This window comes from Pleuronectes platessa, chromosome 15, assembly GCF_947347685.1.
Source record: "Pleuronectes platessa chromosome 15, fPlePla1.1, whole genome shotgun sequence".
Lineage (NCBI taxonomy): Eukaryota > Metazoa > Chordata > Actinopteri > Pleuronectiformes > Pleuronectidae > Pleuronectes > Pleuronectes platessa.
In genome coordinates, this window is record NC_070640.1 from 24001588 (window position 1) to 24022847 (window position 21260).

Below are 21260 nucleotides of genomic sequence, written 5' to 3' on the forward strand. Positions count from 1 at the left end.
GTTATGTGTAACGTGTTTTGTTGTGTGTATTGTTTTATGTTGTGCGTAAAGGGCTGTGTTGTGTTGTGCGTAATGGGCTGTATTTAGCTGTGTTGTGCGTAATATGTTGTGTTGTGTGTCATGTGTTGTGCGTAATTTGCAGTGTTTTGCGTTATGTGCTATGTTGTGTGTAATCCTCAAGTTCAATCGCGAAAACCATCAAACGCTATGATGAAACTAGCTCTCTTGGGGACCGCCCCAGGACAGGATGACCGAGGATTACCTCTGCTGCTGAGGATAAATTCATTAGAGTAACCAGCCTCAGAAACCACAAATTAACAGCACCTAAGATTAGAGGTCACCTAAATGCTTCGCAGAGTTTAAGTAGCAGACACATCTCAACATCAGCTGTCCAGGGGAGACTGCGTGAATCAGGGCTTCATGATCGAATTGCTGCAAAGAAGCCAATACTGAGGAAGAACAACAAGAAGAAGGGACATGCTTGGGCCAGGAAACACAAGGAATGGACATTCAATGGAATGGAGATTTTTGGTTCCAACCGCAATGTCTTTGTAAGACGCAGAAAAGATGAGCTACTTAACCAGCATGGCTACCACAGCATTCTGCAGCGACATGCCATCCCATCTGGTTTGCGCTTCGTGGGACCAGCATTTGTATTTCAATAGGACAATGACCCCAAACACACCTGCCGGCTACGTACGGGCTATTTGACCAAGAAGGAGAGTGATGGAGTGCTGCGTCAGTTGACCTAGCCTCCAAAACCACCCGATCTAAACTCAAATGAGCAGAGGTTTAAAAAGTACTGAAATATTGTACTGAAGTAAAAGTACCTTTACTTTGGTGAAATTTTACTTAAGTACAAGTAAAAGTACCAATCTAAAAATCTACTCAAGTAAAAGTAAAAAGTAGTTCATTTAAAATGTACTTTAAGTAAAAGATACTTAGTTACTTCCAACAACTTGATGTGGGTCGCTCCTATACAGTGCAAAAAATCATGAATACAATCCAAAAACAGTTATTTTTAATTAAAGGACAATCTTTACAGACATAAGTGCAATGACATTGAACATGTCAAACATTAAACATTTAACATGTCAACACAACATTTAAGACATTTTGGGAGGACATGTCAAGACATGAACCACATGACAGCTAAAATAAAAAGTTAAAATGCCACTGTCCCACTGTATATTTAAACTTTTGGTTAAACTTTGGTCCTCCTTAAGAGCACTAGTCTACAAACTTCTTGTTGAGTTTGAGCATTATATAGCTGTTGCCTCTTTTGCGTTTGAAGGCAAATTGCTTGCTGAGATGTGGCCACGGGTTTTCTTCATCTGATTTAATCTCAACTGGCGGAAAGGTCGATGCTTTCGCTTGTTGGTCGTCCTCAGCTTGTTGGTAGTCCGCAATATCATCCTTCTCTAGCTTTCGTGACTTGGCACCGGCGGCTTGCATTGACTCCATCATCCACTCTATGCAGCATCTACCACCAGTGTTGTGCAAGTTCACAACTCTCATGAACTAGTTCAAAGTTCGGTTCATACAAGTAAACATGAATAGTTCACGTTCACTCACTGGCTGAATGTGTTGTACCCGCCTGCCTCAAAACATCCACCCTTATCCCCGTTCCCAAGAAGTAGAGGATCACAGGCCTTAATGACTACAGACCAGTCGCCCTGACCTCTGTAGTAATGAAGACCTTTGAGCGCCTTGTGCTGACCCACCTCAAGACCATAACCAACCACCTCCTCGACCCACTGCAGTTCAAGTCAACATGGGACTCCACTTCATCCTCCAGCACCTCGACTCCCCTGGCACCTACGCCAGGATCCTGTTTGTGGACTTCAGCTCCGCATTCAACACCATCTCCCCAGCTCTTCTCCAGGACAAGCTGACACAGCTGAGCGTGCCTGAGCCCACCTGCAGGTGGATCACCAACTTCCTGACCGACAGGAAGCAGCGTGTGAGGCTTGGCAAGCTTGTCTCTGAAACCCGGACCATCAGCACTGGAGCCCCACAGGGTTGTGTGCTCCCTCCTCTCCTCTTCTCCCTCTACACCAACAACTGCACCTCCAGCCATCCCTCTGTCAAACTCCTGAAGTTTGCTGACGACACAACCCTTATTGGATTAATTTCCAATGGGGACGAGGCCGCCTACAGAGAGGAAGTTAACAGCCTGGCTTCCTGGTGCAGCCAGAACCACCTGGAGCTGAACGCTTTAAAAACTGTAGAGATGGTAGCAGACTTCAGGAGGAGCCCAGCCCAAACCGCCCCCCTCATCATGTGTGAATCCCCAGTTAAAACAGTGGAGTCTTTCAGATTCCTGGGGACTGTCATCGCACATGACCTGAGATGGGCGGAGAACATCACCTCCATCATCAAGAAGGCCCAGCAGAGGATGTTCTTCCTGCGGCAACTGAGGAAATTCAACAAGCCGCGGAAAGTGATGGTTGAGTTCTACACAGTCATCATTGAGTCCATCCTCACCTCATCTATCACCTGCCAAGGATAAGGGCAGACTGCAGCGGATCATTCCGTCAGCTGAGAAGGTCATCAGCTGTGACCTGCCGGCTCTCCTAGACCTGTTCCACTCCAGGACCAGTAGGAGAGCACGCAAGATCATTGCTGATCCTTCCCATCCCGGTCACAACCTGTTCCAGAGACTCCCGTCCGGAAAAAGGTTACGGGCCATCAGGACTAAAACCTTGCGTCAACTGAACAGTTTTTTCCCCATGGCAATGGGGCTCACAAACAAGCCCCCTGCATCACACTGACTCTGCTGACCCCCCCCCCCCCACACCCCTCGCACATAATTTATAACTCTATATTATTGGCACTATCACCAATCTCTGCACCTTAGAACCGCACGTAACTCTCTTACTGTATATATTGTTGTTGTTTTTATATTGTTGTCTTTATATTGTTGTTTGTACAGTGCACCAACCACACCAAGGCAATTTCCTGTATGTGCAAATATACATGGCAATAAAAAGAATTCTGAATCTGATAGTTCACCATTTAAATTCTGAACTAGTTCAAAGTTCAGTTAATTTCATAGTTTTAAGGTGGAAAGTGAGAATGAAAGACTTAACTTGTTTTTTTAAAGAAAACTTTATCCATCACTATCCCTTGCCTTAAACTGTACTTCATATGTATCAATTAATAAAATAAGGGCTTTAACATACATTTTAAGTGTACGTAGGCAACTGGACATGCTTGTGTTTCTTGAAGAGGCTTCTCCAAGAGGCATCTACAGTTTTAACTGACTAATGGGAGTCCAATGCAACGAGGATTGATCAGATCTATACATTGGGGAAACAAAACAACCACTACATTAACATATAGAACAACACAGGAGAACCAGATCCTCAGGCCCAGCAATTCACTTACACCTCAAGTACAAGGGACACTCTTTAGAGGATGACATGTGCGAATTTTGGCCAGAGAGGACAGATGGTTTGAAAGAGGGTCGAAAGAAGCAGGGTCGAATGTACTTAACAGAGAAGGTGGTTTAAGAAACGACTTTCAGCCACCTACAATGCTGTCCTAAGTTCTCTCCCAAGACAGTTCAACACCCAACCACACCCCAACCCAAGTGACCCTAATCAAGGGGCAAGATAACCCTAGAAAAAAAGGGGTAGGGGTTTGGCCAAGGGGTGAAATGGGATTGGGCCTTATACAACTCCTGAAGATACCGTGACCTTGATGACCTAAGCCCTCTGAGGAAACCCCTACAAAGAGCAACTCAGCAGTGATTTATAATCACTTTGTAATCAATAATGGTGTTTGAGTTCAGCTCATCACTGTGGGGAGCACGCAAGCAGCTGATATCTGTCCCTGGGTAACATTGTTAACCTTTCTAAAGCGCTACTATGCGAATGGTGGTTTGGATCTGAACCAAGACATCTGGTCCTGGGCCTCTAACTGATAAATCTTTGAGAATCTTTTTATCTCTGAAGTGCTGAAACATCTGCTAATGGAATAAAGTCTGTCTTGCATAATGATCAATGGTCTCCTGCCTCTTTGCCTGTTTGCTTTCTTCAAACATTAAGACATTTTAGTACCAGGTTCACATCCTGCCTCCTCTCTGTGAGCTCAGCTTGACGTTTGATGTCGGGAAGAGCCTGTATTTACATTAACGTGATATGAATGATTCCTGCCTGCACTTCTGTTTAAAAAGTTTAGCTTCTCTCAACTTCTACCTTGGCGCAGAGCAAACAAAGTGAAGCAACTGAACCAGGAACACAGGCTGGCGTTAACCTACCCGCTGACGTCGGACCAGAAACAGGGGCTGTTGGAGGTCCTCTGATAAGAGTTACCTCCACATCCACCTGGAGGGGCTCTGCTGAGCCACCCCCACATGAAGCAAAACTGATTTGTAGAGTCCTGGGCAGTTTTAATGACAAGGTTTAAACTATAAATTCCTTTCAAGATGTACCAATCTAATTGACACACTATTTGATAGTGCACATTTCCATTTAAGATAGTTGCACACGTGCTTACACATTACATGCATGTTTATAGTGACTAATACAGATGGACAAAAGTAGTTTATCGTCTGAATTCATGCTAAGGCCTCTATCTAACAGTCCTGTGGTTGAACTGCATTGCTTTCCGACCACTTATGAACCACTGAAGAGCAACTGGAACCAAGTTAAGACCACCCTAAACCCAAAATGGTGTAAATAATAAGGCATCAAGCATCTGAAAATTTCACATTGATTAAATAAACAAATTCTTCACAGAACTTAAATTCAAGAAATTAAAAAGTAGAATATTTAGGACTGCAAACAAGAAACAATGCTGAACAACATTTTCCAACCTGTTAATTTATCCTGATGTTGGTACTATCGGTTTGACTCCGAAAAGCTTAAATTAATGCTGAGAATAAATATGATAAAGTAAAGACTTGTAGGAAAGGATCTCTCAGGTAGCACAGCACAAAGACACAAGTCTTAATAAAATAAGAACGATAAGAATGGTTCATCAGACAATGGTAAATGGTTTTGTATTTCTATAGCGCTTTTCTAGTCTTGATAACCACTCAAGGCGCTTTACGCTACAGTTTTACATTCACCCATTCACACACACATTCATACAGTGCATCTATTCGCAGCACATTGTTATTCTATGGGGGGGGCATTCGGGGCTCAGCATCTTGCCCAAGGACACTTCGGCATGCAGATGGATCAGATTGGGGATCGAACTGCTGACATTCAGGTTGGAGGACGACCACTCTAAAGCCACAGCCGCCCACAATGACAGATAGATCGCATTAAAATAATTTTGTGGTATATTTTAGAAAAAAATAAGATCAGAATCCGTTTAGTACCACCTGAGCCAATACAGTGATGTGAATTTTCTGATTAAAATCATTTAGTTTTTTTTTTTTTATTATTTGGTAAAATGTTTTTTTCAAACCATAACTGTTAACCTTGAAATGAACATTTGACTAATCAGCTCCAAAAGTGAATTATCTGGACATATTGTTTACACAGCTTTTCTGCAATGCAGGATAAGGTCCACTGAGCATTTAAGCTTCACAACAAAACACCATTCGCATTGTTACTGAGAGTGTCAGTATCACCACTGGTACTCGAGTCATGACTGATAAGACCCAAACCATATGCAAATGGTGGTCCCTGCGTCATCATTTGCAAACGTCTGTTTCTGCTCGTCCAAAGAAGAAAAAAAAACAGCAGTATTTTCCAAAGTTCTATTCCATTCTTGTTTAAGGATTCTGTATAGATGCAGAATAGATATTTAGCTCAGTATAGTTATCATGAATAAAAAAGCAACTTGCTGGCTTGAGAATATTACATGAGATTTGTGAGAAGTGCATGCAAAAGGGATCACAGTGTTCATTAAATCAGTAGGTCAAAATGTGAAAGGCACCATATTTTTGCCGAATATCTGGCTGCCCATGGATAAGGTGGTTTTTCAGAGTCATTCAAAGCAGACAATCTTTGCAGATTCTGTATGGCCACAAGTGAACAGTTTCAAGAAAGTGAAGTTAGAGTGGAAAAGTTGGTTAAGAGATAACAAATCTGTCATGACCTTCATATACAGAAAATGACATTCTGAGGAGCCAATTTGGTGTTAAAGGTGATTGTGTCCTGCTTGAGACCCTGAACTACTTCCATCCAATCACAGGTCTTCCTCCAGATATACTACATAATGTTCTGGAAGGTAATGTTCACTTTAACAAGTAGATCACTTTAAAGGATTCAAACCGAAAGATATCTTCCTTTCCATATCAGCACCCTCATAAGTAAGACCTAAGCCTATTCCTAAGACATTCATGACTCAATGTTCATGAAATTGCAACTCTGCTCAGACTACTGCCATTAATCGTAGGTAGTAAAGTGCTATAGGCAAATGCTGTATGGGCGTTTTTGATGGAAATAAAATAAGTGGTGGAACTAGCATTGTGCCTTGGACTACTTTCTGTGTAAAATCAGTTATCACCGACAGATCCTGCAAGAGGTTTTCCCTAACTTTAGGCTTCCTCCTAAACATCACTATGTGGAACATTATCCCACCCTTGTTAAGGGCCTTGGGCCCCTGATACATGTTTGGACCATGCCATTTGAGAACAAACATTGCTTCTTTAAAAGACTGGTGCATGACTCTTAAACTTCAAAGACACTCGCAATCCGACACCAGCACATGATGGTATATCATCTTGGTGTTGCATCATTTTTCAAGCCAAATACACAAACATCAAGTGTTGGAACTGTCTTGGTATATGTATATATAAATCCACACCTTAAAAAAATTGTGCAAATATGGTAAGGTGCAGAGCTTAGATGAATTATGACAGATTGGAGTTTAAAACTCTTATGGCCTGGGGGATGAGACTGTCTCTGAGCCTGGTGGTGTGGGCCCGGATGCTCCAGTACAGTCGGCCCGATGGCAGCAGGCAGAACAGTTTATGGCTGGGGTGATAGGGGTCTTTAATGATCCGGTTGGCTTTCGCCCTACACCGCTGGGTGTAGAGGTCCTCTATGGATGGCAGCTCTGTCCTGGTGATGTGCTCAGGAGACTTCCCTAACCTCTGTAGAGCCTTACGGTACAGGACACTGTGTTGACTACTGTTCAAAAGTTGATGTTCAAATAGCAGCTATACTCTTTGCTTTCAGCCACCCTGCACAATGTACACATTGCCTTTGTACTTATAATTTACATTTTAAAGTGAAACATTTTCATTTTTACGTATATGTTAAGTCAGTATCGATAGTAAATGTCGTCAGTTGAAGCAATTAATTCCTCAGTGCTGCTATATTGATCACGAAAGAAGGAAATCGTTTGTACTTCCGCTCACACAGCCATGCAGGCTGTGCTCATGTCATCAACATCACTGAGACATCCCTGATGCAGGAAGAACACATTTAGCAACTAAGTCGATATGGCAAACACTGAGGAATGTATTGTACCAATTGACTACATTTACCATCAACTAGGGATGGGCGTTCGATTAAATTGTCTTCGTCGATCGTCGGGAGAGTTAATGACGAATTTTCGATTAATCATTAATATTTTCAAGTTAAAAAATGCATTATTTATAAGCTACATTAAAATGCAGTGGGGGAAAAAAGCGTGTTTCCTCATTGAGATCTTTATTACAAGATGAACAAAATATGCGCTGCCGTAATCTTAAGCAGCGGAGCCGACAGCTAGAAGCCGGTGCTACTAAACACAACTGACCCTCGTTTTTTTCCCCTCCAAAATAAAATAATAATAATATAAAAAAATATAATGTTAAACAACTACAAATATATAATACTTAGGTCTGACAGGTTTTGCCAAATGTAACTCAAAACTATCAAACAAGGTACTGAGTCGAGAAAGCTTCATAAAAATAACCAGTAACTCACATACAACTTCAGCACCAGCCTACGGATTTGTGTTGAGAAAGATGAGCATGTTAACATACTCTGGGGCCAGACGCGAACGCAGCCTGGTGACCGTCAGTCCAGCCGCCGAAAAACCGGCTTTGAGGGGACTGACGTCCCCGTGATACACAGGTAGCTCCGTGCTAACTTGGCTAGCCTGGCCGCGGCTCCGGTGTTTGCGCTCCCCTCGTCCGTGTCAGACAACGCAGGCTCCTTGTCTCCCCCAGCCTCTGGGATAGCTTCGCAGTGTTGGCAGTGAACCAAGTCATTTTTTTAACTCAAAATGGTCCCATGCAACACTTCGCCGTGACCTCTTCATGTTTACTTTGGAAATGGAACCACACGGTAACTCGCAGCCAGTCGCAGGTAACTGAGTAGGACTGTGGCGTTTTTTTCAAACACTGCCCCCCGTGGTCAAATGTGTAATTAGCGAATTCCTCGATGAAAAAATTATTTCATCGAGGAAATTCTTAATGATCAATTAATCGATCGTCGATTAATTATGCCCATCCCTACCATCAACACTGATTGGATATCCAGTTGCAGTTTCCTTTTAACATTGTTGTGATTCTCCTGGCCCCGAGTTTATGAACTCCAAAATTGTGGCTGATTGCCTCACTTTCTTTGAGTACTTCTTACTTATTCAGTTTTACAGTGCAGTAATAGAGTTTTAGGCCTATAGTGTGAACCTTTAACAAAACACAACAAAAAGTCTGGCTTTATGTCCTTTTCCTAATCTCTAAAACTTGATCACATTCAATATTTTTGTAATAAAAACTGCACTTCAAGAGTCAGCTAAGTGTAAATCCAGTCACAGCATATAACACGTAATTCATTTCTACATTTAATCTTATCAAAACACGTATCGTATTATGACTCATTGAACAACATTCATAACCTTTCATTTTATTGAAGTCATTGTTTATTGACAATGATATAGAAATCATATAATACACTTCAAAAGTATAATTTGGATTCACAAATGTCTATATAAAGCAACTGCACACTTACAGTGGCTTAGAACAATTCACCTGGAACTTTAAATATACATAATATAAATTATATTACTATCATAATTAAAACCAGTCTGGTACGTTGTATAAATATATATGCAATAAAACAGTAAATAAAGCTATTGCTCTGTCACACTCTGAAGCGATGAACATCACTGCAATTTACAGATTGTCAAAAACACAATATTATCCACGCTTCCATGAATGAAAATGAAGAATCTTTTGGAAAAAACATCATCTTGTGTCAATGTGAATCAAAAAAGTATGATGCTGAAACAGATCAGTAAATCCTTATACTGGGCAGATGAGGGGTAGTAGGGATGATGAATGGGTTAATCCACACATAGATCCACTCTGCAGTGATGGGGTTTAGCAGCCCATGCCACTGGCCAGATTAGACAGCACCTAATGCTTTGTAAGATGATTACATCTATTTCAGGAGGCACGTATTCCATCGCAGCGTTGTAACTGTGCTTGACTGCATTCCACAAACCTATTGTCCCCCATCACTGCCAAAGGAAATGTTAAGACTTTTATGGTCCATTTTTGTTGTGTCTAGTAATGAGTGTGAAGAACAACTGCACTCGCAATGACTCATAAACAAATCTAACAAAAGGCAAGCATGTCACTCTTTTCTATCCCTACATCCTAAAATATCCCAGTGAGAAGAAATGTTCTCTGATGAATGAATGACATTAGTTAACTAAGTGGTCAATGATGAACAAAGATCAATATTTGTAATGACAGCTTGTAGTCAGTGGAACAACATTTTTATAAACTGCATTTGAGTGAAACATATAAAATTGCTCCTGGAGAACATCTGTTACAGGACATTGTGTAAGCATACTGGCCTACTGAAACAAACTGAAAGACTAGAAATTAAACATAATTCACATATTAAAAGAAAAAACTAGTCATAATGGAGCTTTTCAACACATATAAATATATTATTTTTAAATATAATGTCAGAATGTGTATACAGGAAGATGCAAAACACTGAGCAGTCGTTGTCTGATGGGACCGAAATGAACCTCTAACAAAGTGAAAGAATGTCCAAAAGTGTGGAGAAGAAGGGATCTGCTCATTTTTCAGAACATACAGGCTCATCTGTGAAGCATGGCTGCTTCTGAAAAAGGCTCAGTGATCTGTGTTGATGAGTAACATGATGATAGCAGCAGAAGGAATTTTAGTCCACAGAAACCTGTTGTCTACCAGGCTACAGAAATAAATCCAAACTTCATCATGAAGCAAAACAATGACTCCAAAACACTGCCAGCACCACAAAGGACTTCATCTTGTGGTAAACAATCAAGTGTGGATAGTGCCGTGATGTCAGTGTGTCACATGCAGTTATTACGGAACCCCACCTCAACCAGGTGTTATGTAAGTCACTATCGGTCCCTTTATTATTTAACTCCCCTTATTCCTAAAAGGGGAAAGTGCTTGAACACTAAATGAAGATACCAAGTTTTAAAAGGAGATATTTTTTGTCTTTACGTACAACAGCAACAAAGGAATTATCAAGGCTGTTACAATAGTTTTTGGAGGGACAAAACATGCAAATATGGACGATATGGCTTTTCCTGTTCACTGTAATTTGTACTGTGTGCAATTGATTGACAACTTAAAGCAGTCCTTTTTGAAGGAATCCCCACTTTACTTGAAATGGTTAAAACTGCAGACTGTTGATGCAACTAATTCATCTACTGATATTTTTGCACACAGCCATTTGTGGAGGTTTTACTTTGCAGGACAAAGATTCACAACACATGAAAGTTCACTTAAAAACTCAGAAGTTCACTATTTGGCATTAATAGCCTTAATCCATGGACCCAACTGCCTTATATCAAACATCCTGACCGCTGAAGGTGATGTAATGGTGTGGGAAATGTAGTCTTGACCTACTTTGGGCCTTTAATATAAATTTATTTAGGTTTAAAAGCCACAAGCTAACTCTGAGTCTTGTTGCTGACCATATCCATCCTTTTAATGGCCACATGTACTTCCGGCAGGATGCTGCTCCATATCAAACATCAATAAACAAAAATTTTGACCTTTTTTCACAAATAACTCCACCAGCAAAAACAAAAAAACAAGAAGGAAAGACTTTAAACAGGCTCTGAAGAGAGTTTCCTTTAATTATTCACCATGGCTAAACAGGATTTTCACACTTAATAACATGAAAGATCTTTTTACTGCCAATCCTTCATTAAAGAGCTGTGTAAAGTGTTCTTTACTCGGCTGTCATCATCTCTCTCTCTCACAAACACATTGCCTGGTCTGTCACAGTCAGTAAGCCATTGATTCCACAGTGGAATCCTGACATTTTGCACCATGCACGACAGGCAGGCAGAAATCAACATACATGAGTAGTTTCCACTAAAGCTGTGTGCACGTAGTTCTCCCATGCTCTGTCTGTGTACCTGTCATCCTAGGGGGAAATGAGATATGCATGCCCACTGGTCATCATGGCTTTGGTAAATGGCTTTGTATTTATATAGCGCTTTTCTAGTCTTGATGACCACTCAAAGCGCTTTACAGTACAGTTCTACATTCACCCATTCACATACACATTCATACAGTGCATCTATTCGCAGCACTTAGTTATTCTATGGGGGGCCATTCGGGGCTCAGCATCTTGCCCAAGGACACTTCGGCATGCAGAAGGGTCAGACTGGGGATCGAACTGCCGACCTTCAGGTTGGAGGACGACCAATCTACCCCTCGGCCACAGCCGCCCGCATCACATTTATCAACCCTAACTTTGATTAGCTGCTGGAGATGTGACAGCTAGTGACGCTAGTAAGACTAATTTATCATTGAGACTTTTTGACTTGTACATAAGTAGGATGAATCCGGATAATATGTGACCTTTTTTGCAATTTTGACTTCTGTGAGTCATTCTGATGTCTGTTTTACGTATTACATGAACATATTATATCTTTCTGTAATCCTTAAGATGTTTCTAATCACACCTCAGACACTCCTCTGATATCCTAATATGACCGTAAATGACCTAAATGACCTTGTTTCAAGTCAAATTTGAATGTCGGGGCTTACGGACACTTGGATGACACCACAGGAGCAACTTTTTTTATGTTGTGTGTTACGTTTGAAGAAGTGGTCGCCATTTACTTCAATTGTATTGGATTTGGCTGTAACGCCATTTAGCCTTGAAATTCCAAAAGTGTTTTGTGGATTAAAATACTTCACCCACCCCTCCATCGACATAGTGTTGAGTAGAATCACAAAATTTTCCTTTTTGGTCGAACGATTCCTTTAACTCCTGTCAGTCAAATGTAGACCATATACCATATCTCTTAAGTTGATCATTTTTTTTAACTTTGGTAAAAGTTCCTTAATACATATTTTATGTCCATTAAGGGAATTTAAATAACTGTCCCAGATAACCCAGAGCATGCTGTCCCATATTATACATCACATTTAATAAAGATGTACAAATAAAAAAAATTTGGAAAAAAAAAACATTTTAAACAACTCAATGCACTGAATACATCAAACTTAGTTTGATAATAATTTGAAACATTGTCTTATTTTTGACGAATTTATATCTTGTCAGAGCCCTTTGTCATTGAACTTGTCATGCAATTCCAAGGGGGAGGCTTTTGCCTATATATATGTATATTAGAAATATATTCACTCCAAACTGCTGTCCTTTACTCCGGCTCCATCTACGGTCATTGATTAAGTTTTTTTAAATGCCAATTCTAAAGCATGACATAGGAAGATGGTCAGAGCTTTTAAGCAGCCTGGATCCCCTGAAGTCAACCAACAGTGCCTGGACAGCGCTCGACCACTGTCAGTAAGTGCACTCTAAAATCAGGTCTGTAATAAAGCACAGTTTGAACACATCATGGCCTTTGGAGGATGGAGGATTGCTATTGAGTGGTTCAACATCACGCTTTCTGATAAACCAGTGTATCCATTAACGGTATTTGTAGGAGCCATAAATAGAATAACTTGATTATTATTTTGGTTATGATACGAAGTGTAATGGGTTTGTATTATTTGTTATTTATTGTTTATTTGTGATCAAATTTATTTGGCAAGAAGAAGGTCACATACGATATGGATGAGGGTTATAGTGTTCATACAGTGCTGTGAAAAAGTATTTGCCCCTTCCAGATTTTTGATATTTTGGCATATTTGTCACACTTAAATGATTCAGATCATCAAACAAATGTTAATATTAGACAAAGATAACCCAAGTAAATACAAAATGCAGTTTTTAAATGATGATTTCATTTATTAAGGGAAAAAAGCTATCCAAACCTACCTGGTCCTTTGTGAAAAAGTAGGTTTGGATAGTAATTGCCCCCTAAACCTAATAACTGGTTGTGCCACCCTTGGCAACTGCAATCAAGCATTTGCGATAACTGGCAATGAGTCTTTCACATCGCTGTGGAGGAATTTTGGCCCACTCTTCTTTGCAGAAAAGTTTTAATTCAGCCACATTGTAGGGTTTTTAGTAAACAGCTTGTTTAAGGTCATGCCACAGCATCGCAATCGGATTTAAGTCCGGACTTTGACTAGCCACTCCAAAATCTTCATTTTTTTTTTTTTTTTGCCATTCAGAGGTCGACATGCTGGTGTGTTTCGGATCATTGTCCTGCTGCATAACCCAAGTGCGCTTGAGCTTGAGGTCACAAACTGATGGCCAGACATTCTCCTTAAGGATTTTCTGGTAGAGAGCAGAATTCATGGTTCCATCAATTATGGCAAGTCGTCCAGGTCCTGAAGCTGCAAAGCAGCCCCAGATCATCACACTTCCACCACCATGTTTGACTGTTGGTATGAAGTTGTTTTTATGAAATGCTTTGTTGGTCAACAGTGGCTTTCTCCTTGGAACTCTCCCATGGATGCCATTTTTGCCCAGTCTCTTTCTTCTCGTTGAATCACGAACACTGACCTTAACTGAGGCAAGTGAGGCCTGTGCAGTTCCTTAGATGTTGTTCTGGGGTCTTTTATGACCTCCTGGAGGAGTCGTCGATGTGCTCTTAGAGTAATTTTGGTAGGCCAGACACTCCTCGGAAGGTTCACCACTGTTCCAAGTCTTCCCCATTTGTGGATAATGGCTCTCACCCTGGTTCACTGAAGTCCCAAAGCCTTAGAAATGGCTTTGAAACCCTTTCCAGACTGATACGTTTCAATTACTTTGTTTCTCATCTGTTTTTGAATTTCTTTCAGATCGAGGCATGATGTGTTGCTTTTTGAGATCAGTTAGCCTACTTTGTCGGACAGGTTCTGTTTAAGTGATTTATTCATTCAACAGGTCTGGCCGTAATCAGGCCTGGGTGTGGCTAGTGAAATTTAATTCAGCTTTCCAAAAAATGTTGTTAATCACAATTCATTCATGATTTATCATGGGGGGGCAATTACTTTTTCACATAGGGCCAACTAGGTTGGGAGAGCCTTTTCCCCTGAATAAATTAAATCATCATTTAAAAATGCATTTTATATTTACTTGGGTTTTCTTTGTCCAATATTAAAATTGGTTTAATGATCTGAAACATTTAAGTGTGACAAATATGCAAAAACATTAGAAACCAGGAAGGGGGCAAATACTTTTTCACAGCACTGTAAGCACCTGTTCACCTGTGTGTGGATGGAGAGATGGAGGGTGGGGATGCTGTACTCTTTGTTGACTGCAACGCTAAACTCGCTAGACAACCCTAAGCTACCAGTGTTGTGCAAGTTCACACCTCTCATGAACTAGTTCATAGTTCAGTTCATTTCATAGTTTAAGGTGGAAAGTGAGCCATTTTTGTAAGAGGCCAGAGCTGTTGTGTTGCAGGTGTGGCCTGCCCCTTTAAGGAAAGTTTGTAGTGTGTGACGTAGTGCACCTGGGTATTGTGGGAAGAGACGTTAAAAGTGTGTTTATAAGGAGAAGTGACGGACCACCTAGAGGTGATGCGAGTGTTGCTCCTGCTGTATATCCGAGAAATAAAGTGGCCGCATTCCAAGTAAAGAAACATCTCCTCCTCCTTCTTCATGGAGCGGTCCAGACAGCAAGCCAAGATAACCCGTGAGCCGAGCTCCAGACTACGGCTCGGAGCCGAGACACTGGCCAGAGAAGAAAACACTTGGAATACGTTGCTTGTTTGGTCTGCATGTGTGTGTGCGATGAATCATGGGTAACGTAGTGCGAAGTCGAGTTACTTGGTTCAGGTTAGGCTACATCGCGGACATTTCACGGGCACTGAGCAACGACATGGTGCAAGCATTCGATTTAGAAAGCGTCTCTCCTCAGGAGAAGGAAGACATTCCGTAACGTTTTAGCTAGACCTCAGATAATATTGTAACGGACTGGTAGTTAGGTTTATGTTCTGTTTGACTGCTTTGTGTTTGTTATGACTTATGTTCAGCTAACTACACCATGTCAATAAGTATTGGGATTTCCAGAGGGTCAGTGAACCAGTCGGGGTGGGGCAAGTGACAGTTCTACACCAATGGCTGGAGAGTTACCTGGCATGACAGGCTCTCATTGGCTGATGAGTTGGCATGTCAAGGGTGAATGAGGAAGGGGAGTGAAGAACACAGTGGTGGATGAGAGGAGTGTCTGAGTTACAACAAGAAGTGTGTCGTGTTCGCTGGACTTTAATAAAGTTACACATAAAGAGAGAAGTTTCCTGTCGTCTATAAGCGAGGACGCTGAAATATGAACGTGTTCACCGTTCAAATTCATTATTTGTCATTGAGTTGCGTTCAGTTCATCGTTCTCACAAAAGTGAACGTGTTCAATGAACGCGTTCTTTTGCATTCGTTCATGCACAACACTGTAAGCTACCCTATATTCCGTTTGATTGCTTTAGTGTGTGCATGTTCAAAAAGGTTTTTGATCTTTTTCTTTAATAAAAGCTGAAGTGCATTTTTATGGATCTCAGTGATATTTGGATCAGCGCATCAATCATTAGGCTGTACTTCAGCCTCTCAGCGACACGTTTGTTTTGCTACGGTATTGTCTCTTCAGGTAGTGGACACTATATTTCAAAGAATTTCTATAGATTTTATTCCTAACTTTTTTATAACTTCTTTGCACACTTTTAAAGACAGGCTACTTAAGTGAACCACCCTCCTCACACAGAGACATTCTTCATTAGTTGTTTGTTTATTTAATTGCAAATTACAAGGTTTATTTTATTGCTTATTATAGATGCTTTGGCATTTGGCACTATGGGGGATCAATGCATAGCAAGTGGCCTGAATATACCTTCCTCAGGCTTTATATATTGTAATAATACTATTCCATAATGACATCATATTGACATTATACTACATGAAGAGAAATGTATTCTTTATTTAAATAAACTGTAAATCCTGTCTCTAATAATATTGGTTGCACTAACTACACTGGTCATTATGTGACTTCATGATGATGCACGCACACACGCGCACACACTGCACATATGCGTTCACAACAGCAACAAATCCTACACATTTTTCAAGTGAAATTCACACATCGACTTCTCCTAAAATATGCTAGGACATCAGGCGGAGAAAGTCCGTAGAAACTCAATCGGACATTTGCGTTCAAACATGCACCTCCTCCAGAGAAAGTAGTGAGGAACAGAGTTCAGTGCAGGTCTGAAAGCAGCTAGGTGTGTGATTGATGTGTGATACAGAAAGTGCTGCACATAGTTGCACTGTATGATTGTGTGAATGGCAAAACTGTACTGTCAAATGCATTGAGTGGTCATCAAGACGAGAAAAGCCATTTTTAAATACAGACCATCTACAAAGTAAATGAATGAGAGCTCAACAGTGGTGCTGGCTGATATTACAGTTCGATTGCTGTCTTGTGCTCATCACAAGTTTTCAAGTAAGTTAATCATCCAAACAGCACTTCACCATGCCATGACCCCATGTTTGTCAAAGTAAGAAAGCCAGCAGTCTCAGGCACCTTTAGAACTTTAGTCTAACACAGTTTTTCTAAGAACCACTGCAATATGAACTTCAGAACATATGAACTGAGAACAGCAGTTGCACAATTAAGTGGTTGTATTCCACTGACTTACCAAGAAGGGCTTCAAACAGGTTGCTTTTGAAAATCCCCATCACCCTCTGAATTGCAGTTTTGAGCTGCTGCTCCTCCGGCTTCCTCAGTTTAGTGCAGTACTCCTCCAAAAGCCCCAAGGCTCGACCTGTGTCTGCACAGGAGGGAGCAGAAAACACACGTGTTGCTAGGGTTCATTTACTTCACATTATTTTAGGCACATTCCTCCTACACTGATCAGGCACTATATTGAAACAAATTACTGCTTCTAATAAGGCTGATCAGCTCAGTGTGTAGAAATGTAAACAATATTTATAAACAAATATATGGCACCAACATTGAATAATCTGCCAACTAGAACTATAGATACGTTACGTTACATTACATAAGCGACTTACAATTAGTACACTCAACATTTATGAGGGGCCATTTAGGGGTTCAGTATCTTGCCAAGGACAGTTCGGCATGCAGATGGGGAAGAGTGGGGATTGAACTGGCAACCTTCTTTTTGGAGAACGACCATTCTCCCCCCTAGGCCACACCGCCCTGTTTATACAAGTGTATAAAGTTAATGAACTGGGCTCAGCTGGACTTGGCGCCCTCCTCCTCCAGCTGCACTCACACCGCGCTGCAAAGACAAGAGACCCTGTTCATGAGTCAAAAGGTTTCAATTGAGATTGGAAGCTGGCTGCAGGGATTTGATTCCATCCAATCACAAGAGCAGACACATGGGTTGAGGTGACGGCTCCGTGCAGGCCAGTTAAGTTCTTCTTCACCATATGGATGATCAACTTGTTTGTGGACCTAGCTTTGTGCACAGGGCTTTGTCAGCTACACTCAAAAGAAGCACAAACACTAACCACTGCCACAAAGTAGGAAGAGTCAAGACTCTGTGAGAGTTTGTAGGGAGTCATATCCATAAAAACCTTCCCTGCACATTCTCATGCCACTAGAAAGCTAGGGTTGACTTACCAAACAGTTCAGACTGCTACTCAAATCAAATGCAACAAGCGGATGTGACAGAAATGCATCAAGGTCTCTCACATGCAGTATGTACAGGGTCGGATAGATGCTGGAGGAGGAAAACTCTTTTTACCTGTGGCACATTCAGTGGCTTACCTTTTTTTCTGATAGGCATGGCTGAATCAGTGTAAATCTGACTCTCGGCCTCCAGCTCGGTCTTCAGTGCATGGTGAAAAAGAACAACAGAAAACCAGAGGACACCTTAGGGGGCCCTGGGGGGTGTCCAGGAGGTCTGTGCCCAGCAAGGTACAGTGGTAATGTGGACAATAATGTAATGTGATCCAAGGTGTCTCTGTCCCAAGGGGCAGCGCCCACTGAAGTACAGGAGAGGCTCAGCTGAGGTCCCGGGAGGGATGTGTGTATGTACAGGAATGTAAGGGATTTCAGGATTCCTGGTTTAACACAATGTGCACACGAGGCTGAGCATCCCTTCAGCCCGTGTCCACTTCACCGCAACATCCAAAAACTGCAGAGGTAACACAGCCCAGAAGTGCTTTGTCATGACTGGTTCCGTGCTGGTCCAGACAGCCTCCAGCAGACACACAGCTGGAGCCGCACGGTGGACACTCAGGCTTCCGGTCCACACGCTGGATGTGTGCGGACGCCGGTTCCGTGTCGCCTGCTGAGGTATGAGATGCGAAGGTGGCCTGGGTTAACGCTCTCTGCCCCGGCTCGGTCACACTGGAAGTTTCCTCGAAGAGGGACGCGGGCTGAGAGGAGCCATGTGACGTTCCACCCGCCGCCGAGTGGATGAGGACTTAAAAAAAGAAATGTCGGCCGTCTCCGTTTCTTTTCACTGCGATGAAGTAAATGTCAGCCCACACGTAACGGTCACGTTAGAGTTTTTCGTGTGGAAGTTGTGGGTGATGGAGGAGCATGGACAAGGATGCTTCCCCACTGCGACGCCTGGCTGTGGGGAGATACCTGGCTGCCATCTGAGGGAGAACATGCGTGGCGCTCACAGGACTGTGTATTTTCACATTCCGTCAAAGGGAGCCTGAGCGCGCGGAGGGAATTGGCTCCGGCGAGGAAGCAGCAGCGTCCCTGAGCTGCCACATCTGTTACTTGTAGAAGCAGGTGCAGCGCCGGAGCGTTAGCATGAGAAGTGACAGCCACACCAACAGTTTGGACCCGGACAAAATAGCGATAATGAGTACAGGGACTTCCGTTCAGCGCTTTCAAAATAATACACACGTTAACCAGATCCTCTCCAATAGACTTGAATGACCCTGATATGTGTATAAATGTGTATTTATGTGTTTGTTAATGTGTCTTCAAAAGACCTGTGGTGATTAAACTAAAATGCTTTTTTTCCAGATTATTTTTTATTTGCATGGTTTACGTTCCAAGCAAGAGCCACACGTCTTCCACATGACGATAAATGATTCAACATAAGTCAGTCTACACGAAAAAAACAGGCCCACTGTGGCTCATGTGTAATGGGATTTTAACGGGGGGGGACAACGTCCCTGGATTCTGCTCAATTCAACCTCCTTATTTGTGAAGGGAATATAGCACTTCGAAATTTAACTGAGCGTAAACACGTAACTACTCATTGTTGCCTCTAACTATGGAATCCCTACGAACAGAGGGAGATCGGCATTTTAATTTATGACAAACCAGCATCACGTCATAAGGTTACCTTTGTACACCATCCTGTGATCGATGTAGTTTTACACAACATATGTGACTGAGTTGCAACTCTTTACTTTTAATTTGAGAGGACGGTGGCCTGACTTCTGAGGCGAACAGGGCAAACTTGACGCAGAGGCAGGAAGCTGGTTAGCGGCTCGTTAGCGGCTTTGGCCGCGATGGACAGACCATGAGAGCCAATCATAGCGCGGGATTTATTGTCGCGTCAGGGTGGATCGACCAATGAGAAAGCTTTAGACCTGGGCGAAGGTGAGAGGTGAAATATTGCTGCATTGAATGTACTGTAGGAAATGTCATTATTAATGTTATTATTATGATTATTATAAGGCTCTCAGGTAAATTACATATAAATGGAGTGTATACATAGTGTATAAGTATAAATACACACTGAGTTGTAGTTAAATTATGTATTTACTGTGATTCCTGACCCCTTGGAGACATTTGTCTGTCTTCTGTTTTTCTTTGATTCTATTAAGTTTGTCAAGGGAACATACCAGCATTGCTTCTTGTTGAAAAATGCTCATAATTTTCAATTATCATGAGAAACATCACAAATAAAACTGTCAGGCTGGTAAAGTGGGGCATGACTGTTAGTTTTACACTGTTATACTGAGCTACAGATGCAGCAAGAACTACTAAAAATCTGGGATCATTGCTGCTTCTGAGGTAAATATTTATGATTCATCTATCATCTGCTGCCAAAGCTCTGCTGCATCCAAGTGTTGACTTTCTAATATGAAACAAACCTCTCAAAAGGAAACGGTTAGTCACCTAAATATTCTGTTTATTGAAGATGCTTGAGGCACTAATTACACAAACAAACAACAACACTTTATACAAATCACAAGAACTCAGATTAGATGTATCTTCAGATCACAAGAATTTCATAACTTTGATTGTGTCTTTTGCCCTATTTTGTATTATTTCTATAAATAATCATTTTGAGATGACAAATTTAACATGTGGTTTAGCCTATATAAACTCAAGTAGTTTATTTCATTAATATAAATGTATTCATATTAATTTACCAAACGATAATCATCTGTCATCCAGATACATACACAGTGCTCATTAAGGTGGTGGCTTTCACTCAAGGGGTAGATCCAACTATCCAACTGTTCATTCAGTGTGCTCAGACGAGGTTTCCACACATCTATCAAAACACTCCACTCTCACTTTGACATGCTTTTGGCCAACACAAACATTCTCAGAGGTAAAACATCCTCTACCCATTCACCATCAGACTCTAACATCCTCTGCCATAAATCTGCTTCGGCTGCAGACGAATCCATCCAGACCACCTCCAGCCCATAACTCTTCCCTGCATAGAGAGGAGACAAAGGAGTTAGTTTTTTTAATATGCAGGCAATCATGGAAATCCTATTCTAACGGGAATTCTAATCATTTGTGATAGAATAATAGATTTTTCTTTGTATCTACAGGTGAAATAAAAGAAGTGACACATTGATACAGGAAATGATGCTCTACACCATCTCCAGAGTGTCAATGTGATGATTTATATTAATATAATAAAATTATCTGGAGATCCACAGTTCTACTCTTGACCTGATAACCAGCACTGTACACAGGAAGTGGACACTGTGGGCAACAATAGGTAACTTAGTGTTTACAGCATACTGACAAATTACGTTTTGGTGTGAA

At 41.5% G+C, this 21260-nt stretch overlaps 2 protein-coding genes across 15 annotated transcripts in view; both read right to left on the reverse strand.

Annotated features, from left to right (window-relative positions):
- dlg2 (discs, large homolog 2 (Drosophila)) overlaps window positions 1-18481 on the reverse strand; it is a 204586-nt gene extending 186105 nt beyond the window's left edge. The window contains exons 1-2 of one of the 2 annotated variants that reach the window (XM_053441264.1): window positions 18042-18481; window positions 16945-17076 (exon numbers count right to left, since the gene is read on the reverse strand). In XM_053441264.1, coding sequence (XP_053297239.1) covers window positions 16945-17076; window positions 18042-18060 — 151 coding nt within the window. In that variant the 5' untranslated portion in view covers window positions 18061-18481. The remainder of the gene's footprint in view (window positions 1-16944; window positions 17077-18041) is intronic. The other variant, XM_053441254.1, reaches the window with a different exon arrangement.
- Window positions 18482-20365: 1884 nt separating this feature from the next.
- sytl2a (synaptotagmin-like 2a) overlaps window positions 20366-21260 on the reverse strand; it is a 24808-nt gene continuing 23913 nt past the window's right edge. For all 13 annotated transcript variants that reach the window (XM_053442083.1, XM_053442084.1, XM_053442082.1 and 10 more), the window contains one exon: window positions 20366-20919. In XM_053442083.1, the coding sequence (XP_053298058.1) occupies window positions 20771-20919 (149 nt within the window). In that variant the 3' untranslated portion in view covers window positions 20366-20770. The remainder of the gene's footprint in view (window positions 20920-21260) is intronic.